Source organism: Clupea harengus, chromosome 5, assembly GCF_900700415.2.
Source record: "Clupea harengus chromosome 5, Ch_v2.0.2, whole genome shotgun sequence".
NCBI lineage: Eukaryota > Metazoa > Chordata > Actinopteri > Clupeiformes > Clupeidae > Clupea > Clupea harengus.
The window spans coordinates 25,512,264-25,519,763 of record NC_045156.1 but is presented as its reverse complement, the minus strand read 5'-3'; the positions used below and the strand labels follow the sequence as shown (position 1 = coordinate 25,519,763).

The 7,500-nt window shown below is 46.9% G+C and overlaps 1 protein-coding gene across 1 annotated transcript in view; it reads right to left on the bottom strand.

The window, feature by feature from the left end:
• Positions 1 to 7,500, bottom strand: part of uba7 (ubiquitin-like modifier activating enzyme 7) — a 52,167-nt gene that overhangs the window by 34,726 nt on the left and 9,941 nt on the right. The window contains exons 16-17 of the mRNA XM_031568282.2: positions 6,141 to 6,336; positions 3,068 to 3,142 (exon numbers count right to left, since the gene is read on the bottom strand). Of these exons, the coding sequence (XP_031424142.1) occupies positions 3,068 to 3,142; positions 6,141 to 6,336 (271 nt within the window). The remainder of the gene's footprint in view (positions 1 to 3,067; positions 3,143 to 6,140; positions 6,337 to 7,500) is intronic.

The window sequence follows — 7,500 nt, the reverse complement described above, 5'->3', positions numbered from 1 at the left end:
GAGCTCAAGGTCTTCCTTCTATACATTCGTACACATCCATACGTACGTATATCCATATACATACACACAAGACCAGCCTCAGCTCATCAAGCCCTCGCCTCCCAGCCCAAACCAGAGCAGGCCTAACGTAAATAATTACCTTAACCAGAGACGCAAGTGAAAACAGCATGGCAATGAAAGAAGACATATATGAGGGGGCTGCATGCAAAGAGCACATTTCCTGTTGATTTTAAAAGAGGTTCAGGAACTGAGTGTGTGTGTGTGTGTGTGTGTGTGTGTGTGTGTGTTCACGTGTGTGTGTGCTGTGGGTGCATGTGTATGTGTGTTTGTGTATGTGTGTCTGCTGTGGGTGAGTGTGTGTATGGGGATGGGGTGTGTGCTGTGTGTGAGTGTGTGTGTGTGTGTGTGTGTGTGTGTGTGTGTGTTCATGTGTGTGTGCTGTGGGTGCATGTGTATGTGTGTTTGTGTATGTGTGTCTGCTGTGGGTGAGTGTGTGTATGGGGTGTGTGCTGTGTGTGAGTGTGTGTGTGTGTGTGTGTGTGTGTGTGTGTGTGTGTGTGTGTGTGTGCTGTGTGTGTGTGTGTGTGTGTGTGTGTGTGTGTGTGTGTGTGTGTGTATATGTGTATGTGTGTGTGTGTGTATGGGGATGGGGTGTGGGCCCAGTGGAAAGCGTGAACATCTGTAAGAGGAGCATAACTGCATGGTGAGTAGTGAGTCAGTTGTGAGCCTCTCTTCTCTCTTGGCATGGCCTACAGGAAGCCAGGGAGAGAAAGCGTGGAAATTGCTCACCTCGCTTTCTCTCTCTGATTCACCTCTCACAGAACAGGAAAGCTGCATTCACACCCACCCCGACACACACACACACACACACACACACACACACACACACACACACACACACACACACACACAGACACGCACACACACACGCACACGCACACGCACACGCACACACACACACAGACACCCACACGCACACGCACACGCACACACACACACCCACACCCACACCCACACACACGCCCACGCACACGCACACGCACACGCACACGCCCACGCGCACGCGCACGCACACGCACCCGCACGCGCACGCGCACGCGCACCGGCACGCACACGCCGCACACGCACACGCACATGCACACACACACACACACACACACACACACACACAGAGAGCCTCACTGCTCGTGCATTAGAGAAATTAACAGCCTTTCCTCGTCAACTGATATCTCTTGGTAAGTCAGGGGAACAAAAGGCAGTGAAGGACATTGGGCCATGTTGGGGAAATCGGAGTGCATTTAATGGGATGGGGTCTGAAGCCTTTAATCTTTGGCCTACTGTGTGCCAAGCCTGCTGGCTGAGAAGTAAGAAAGGCGGAGAGGAAGCCAGAGGAGGAGAGGTGGGAAAGGAAGAAGGGAAGACAGCAGCAGAAAAAAAGAGAGAGAGAGAAAGAAAAGAGGAAGAGACAGAGTAGATGGAGGGAGAGGTGGAGACTTCGGTTGCAAAGGGGCGGAAACTTGCCATGGGAAGTTAAGCTCGGGTATTTTGGAAATTTGTACCATTTTTTTTTTTGCAAAAGTTAGCCTATAACAGGGAACTTAAATGTACGTAGTTGAAATCAAGGCTTGGCAAGCCTAGCTCAGCTGGACTCTGGATGCAGTTGGGAACATTGTCTGCCAGAAACGTAAACCTATGACTTTCTGTTTATTTTTGAAAGTCTTTGTCATTACCTAGCATATTGATAACTTGTTACACTAAAGCCATGTTCAATTTAATAGCAATTTTATTTGTATACAGTAGATTTTTTGTTTTACAGCAGTGAGAGTATGTATGTCCACACAAAAGTACACCATCACCCCAATTACTTGCGGCTGTTGGGGTCCATCAAAAAAGCGCGACTTGGGAGACTTAATAAAAGTAATTCAAATTAAAAGCTTAACTAAATGCTTTAATTTTATATTTAGAATGGGACTTTTTTGGGGGGGGGCATAGGGAATATTTGATTCAACATTCATGTTTTTGTTGTTCAATGAAAGAATCCATTAAAGTTCTACTCACAAATGGATTAAGTCAAAAAATTTGTATTAGAAATGTTTGCATGCATGCATGTTTTGTCATATATGACAAGGTAAATACAGTTAATTCCTGTATTTTCCCGTTAATTCCCATGGAAAGTTTCCAACTTTGAATATTCCCGGAATTTTGCAACCCTAGTGGAGACCAAGAGAGGAAGGGAAAGAGGGAGAGTCTAAGGACATAGTTTGTTCACTTTTACTGTGAGTGGTTTGTCATTAAAGAAATTCTTTCCCCCCTCCTGCTGTATAAAACCTATGATTTGTAAGGAATCCATTTGTGCATAATGTTGACATAACTACAAGTCTGAACTTATCTTACTATCGGTTCATGCAGGCAGAGGGTTTGTGTACATGCGTGTTTGTGTTAGTGTGTGCATGTGTGTTAGTGTGTGTGATGGTGTGTGTGTGTGTGTGTGCATGTGTGTTAGTGTGTGTGATGGTGTGTGTGTGTGTGTGTGTGTGTGTGTGTGTGTGTGTGTATGCCGCACATGTATGTGTTAGTATGTGTGTTAGTGTGTGTGATGGTGTGTGTGTGTGATGGTGTGTGTGTGTGTGTGTGTGTGTGTGTGTGTGCATGTATGTGTGTGTATGCCGTACATGTATGTGTTAGTATGTGTGTGTGTGTGTGTGTGTGTGTGTGTGTGTGTGTTAGTGTGTGTGATGGTGTGTGTATGTGTGTGTGTGTGTGCATGTATGTGTGTATGCCGCACATGTATGTGTTAGTATGTGTGTGTGTGTGTGTGTGTGTGTGTGTGTGTGTGTGTGTGTGTGTGTGTGTGTGTGTGTGTGTGGAGGGAACATGTCTGTGATCTGATTTTTCCCACCTTGGTGTAATCTATGGCAGGCAATCTGTACCTGCAGATAAGGGGTCAATCCACAACAGGAGAAGGAATGTAAGAATGTCAGGGGGCTTATCAGGTGAGATGCTGCCGTTCACGTGCCCCAGGGGAGACAACATTCAGCACTGTGGCCGTCGAGGTGCAGACACTTACACACTCAGGGTCAAAGGTCAGGGGATGAGGACATCTCTTAGCACCCATCCAGAATGGCACCCCCGAGCTGGTCACCTGCGAACGCAAAGGAGAGAGAAGGTTGAGAAACAGAGAGCCAAAAGGAAAGAAGGAGAGAGTGAGTGAGTGAGGGAGGGAGAGCGATATATCAATGAGTAATGACAGCCAAAAGCCAAAATCAGACAGCTGTTAACAGATGTATGACAAAGAGTGAAAGACTAGTCCCACTCTGAATGCATATTATAATGTTGCTAGAGGGGAATAACTAGTCGTGCCACAGAACCACAGAAAGCCTAGACCCACTGAATGCACTGTTCATCTTTAAAGGGTTTTTGGCTAACTACTGTAACCGCTTTAAAATAATCTATACGGTAGATGTAATGAGGAAAGCGTTAACACCAGTTTGCCCATTGAATGACAGCTCGAAGTAGACGACCAAACCAGATCCATGTCTGTGTCTGCCACTGAAGGGCCATAATGAGGCAGTAAACACATACATGAGAGGCTCCGTCCCACTGGGCCATTTGGCCTGGCCAGCTAATGTACCTATCAGGTGTTCGCTACATCGCTACAGTTTGCTCTCTGATAAAAGAACAGAGAGGGGGCCATGACCTGTCAGGAGCCACAGTTATGGGGCCTTTGATCTGGGAGGACAGCCCCACAAACACCAGCGCCTTCCCCCCTTAAGCCCCACAGCGAGGAGAGTCTTTATCAGGGCAGGGCCATCTCTGCCCCTACCTCACCCCCATCCCCCATCCCCCAGACCCCAGCCCAGTGGGGCAATCTAGGAGGCTGTTTTCAATTCTATTCAGTGCCTGCTTATCTTAAAGCCTATTCAAGCCTGAGGGCCATATCATTGTCACTCAGTCTGTGAGGGTGTCTCCAAACAAGTTTAACCTCATTAGTGCCCATACAGTGTGCCTTGTACGATGGGATGAGAAAGTGATAACTGCTGTAAATGGCATCAAGACTCATGGTGTTGAGGAGAAATAGCTCGCCATTAAGGGACTGCCGTTAAGTCTCAACTCTGTGCTCTGAAAGTACCTGGAACATATTCTCAAGAATATAATTGAATTATTTCAGAGAAATGTACTCCATTTTCTGGTCCTACAGTAATTAAAACTTGTGGAATAGCAGTTCCTAATGACTAACATGTGGCTTGTGTCTGTCCTCTGTGGTCTTCATATTCTCAACAAAAGACCAGAGACAAACAAGCGACCACAAGCCACCCGACAAAGCCCAGCCTTTCAACACACTGTCTGAAAAGACCTGGAGTCATCTGTTTTCCCCCCAAGTCTGAGCCTGGCTGTCTGGCTCAGTGGCTTCAGCGCTATCTGCACGCCTCCGTTCCTAGAGCACAGCGACTTCACCTGACCTCTGATCCAGAGTCAGTACCTCATAAAACAGGGTAACAGGGAAGTAGTGGGACCCTGGGTTACCGTACTGCACTGAAGATTTACTCAAGTGGAAACACTGAGTAAGCTTTCGCCATTTACAGTGTGAATGGTAATTACCAGTAGACCTACATTAGTGTGGATCCACCCAACACTGAGCCGACATGAGCCGACATGTCTACCGATGTCTGGAGATGTCACACAGGAATGACAGGGCCGCGGTGGGAGAGAGGTGTTGAGGGTTGACACGAGCTTCCTCATACTTCCTCAGAAACCCAACTGACAAAAGGAACCTACCACACTGACGTGGATGATACCAACGACATGTACGCACATGACCTTTACACAGGCACCAACAGAGGGAAGTCAGGAATCGGACCAAAACACAGGCAGCTCAACTTTTATGTATAGATGCTAACAGCGTGTAGTATAGAGAGGTACTGATTTATGGAGGCAAGGAGCACTGTACACACAATTAAGGAGATGCGTATTCCAAACGATTAATTTAAACAAAGGGCAGGTCCCAAAAGCTAGAGTAAGCACAGTTCGATCGTCCCTTAATCCATAACACTAGTGGTAGGTTCAATATAAACACAAATCTCATGAGGCCAGTACAAACTGTGTCTGTTGACTTCCACAGTCTAATCACTAGACCAAATGAATGTACTGTGTTCAAGGCCCATGAACGTAAAGCGCTCACATCCATGTTTTCCTATTTTCTGACAATTCAAAAACCAAATGACCAATGAAACTGTAGGACATTATCGCACTATGCAGGATGCTCGACAAAGTGTCTAAATGCTGTGCAGTACAACGCAACCCTACATCCATATAAGGCTCAAATACAGCAAAGTCATGAGACTAGATATGCTTGAGTCGCAACTTAATGACTGTCTGCTAAAAACAGACATACACTTAGACAAACAGTCCATGTCAGCTCAATGCTCCCCTATATAAACCTAACCCTGCGGTAACTCAGTGGCGTGCCCTAAATCTGTGCATCTCCTGGTGGCTTCTGCAAACAGTCTGGCTGTGGATGTAAAGCCGGGGCATGTTTTGACAGGCGTCACAGTGTTTGCAGTAGAATGATTGGGGAGCGTTGGCTCACATTCTCAAACAAAAGGTCCAAAGCAAGGACAGATACGGGTTGCATTTAAACACTACAGCCTCATCTGATCTACTGGCCAGAAGTCTAAGTCCGATGCCTCTCAGTTCAGGAAGATGGACACCTCTGAGAGTCTTGTTTAAATCTGGCTAGAAATGTACAGTTTCAAAGAGATCTTGCTGTGATGTGACTGTAAAATGAGACCTGGGTGGGAATGAATGATCTTATTCACTGGTCTTGGATCTACCACTGTCTCATCCTTAACTGTTGGCATGGGAGGAGGCTCGGTACTGTCAGTGATCACAGTAGAGGGCAGCCAACACCACAGATCATAGACAATATCGCCACCTAGTGGTCAATACGCTACTCAACCTGAACTCAAACGCAGAATCAATTCAAGCGATGTATGTGCTGACACAGCTTTGTTTCACCTACATATGGTGCATTCTTTCATGCTGCCATTTTTTGTGAAATGGGACCTCCTTAGAGACACACAATCATTTTGAACATGTTCATCAGTGAGTTGAATCAGAGGTGTTTCACTGTTTTGTTTTACCGCGTCGGGAGGGAAACAGTGGAGCAGCTGCCTGATGTCATGGTTGTAGAGAGTCTCCCAGCGCAGTCGGGCCCAGCGGACACAGTCCTCCCAGCTCCGGGGTCGGAGGTCACCCACGCTGGCACTGACGGCCTCAAGTACCTCCAGGGCTTCTACCTCGTTACCCTTCTCCAAGCGTGACAGGAAGCTGTCATCACTGCGGAGTAAAGATGACATCATTACAACATCGGTGCCAGAGAGGGAGTGAGAGCAAGTAAGAGCCAAAAATAACTTTGGCTTTAAAAATAATTTTCCGGCTTGGTAGATGACCTTCACATTGATGAAACTGTCCAGACACCCCAGCACTGATAAAACACTAATGCTAGTCTACAACAGACTGCTCTGGTCTTTAATATCTCAGATATTACCAATGGTAAAGCTGTCCGCCTCTGGACAGAAATAAGATTCTTTCTTTCTTAATCACTGGACACTAAACACAGCAACAAAGTGTACTATGTTAAGGGAACTACCAAACAACCAAATGGAGATAAATAGAGACAACATTCTCCACCCGTGCATATAGACCACTGCTTAAAGCAACATTATGCAACAATTTGCCACTTTTCAAGGTAGTTTTAGTATCATCTTCATTGTAATGGTAAATGGTCATGTGAAGGAAAGATAAACACAGGGTATGCACTATATAGTTCTGTGTTGCAGCCTGTAAAACCCTGGAAAATGAAAAGAAAAGCTTAAACAGCACGACATTGCCTAGTGGTGGTGTTTTGGTTTTGCATGCCCTTAAGGTAGTTAGTTAGCTCGCTAGTTTTAGAGCAAAACTTGTTACTGTTACTTGTTAGCGTAATGGCCAGTCTCTAAGAGAGACACTGAAGGCTACCTGTGCAATATTCAGCTCATGCCCGTCAGGCAGAAGCTTTTTCTTCCTGCCAACCTCCAGACAGAAAACCGTTAGGGCTTCTGCGGTGATGAGCTGATGAACCCTGAGGGATGAGGAGGGAAGTGTGTGTGTGTCAGTGTGTGTGTGTGTGTGTGTGTGTGTGTGTTTGGCTCTTTGATAAGGTGCAGAGGTCGCCCAGCAGCTGCTGGACAGGAAGTACTTGAGCTGTGGCGGTGACAAGACACGGGCAACGCGACTGGTATCTGTCTGCTACACACACACTCCCTGACTTCCTGGCAGAGCGTGGCGGAGGCTGAGGGCTCCTCCATAAACACGCACCCGACGTGTCTCTCGCACAGAGACGGGGAGCTGGAGCAGACTCCCCAGCAGACCCCTGTGTGCTGAGAGGGGGCCTGGGGCAGGAAGTGGAGGCGAAGTTGGCGGCCTGGCTAGTAACACATTCCTTCAGACTGGACATGAGGA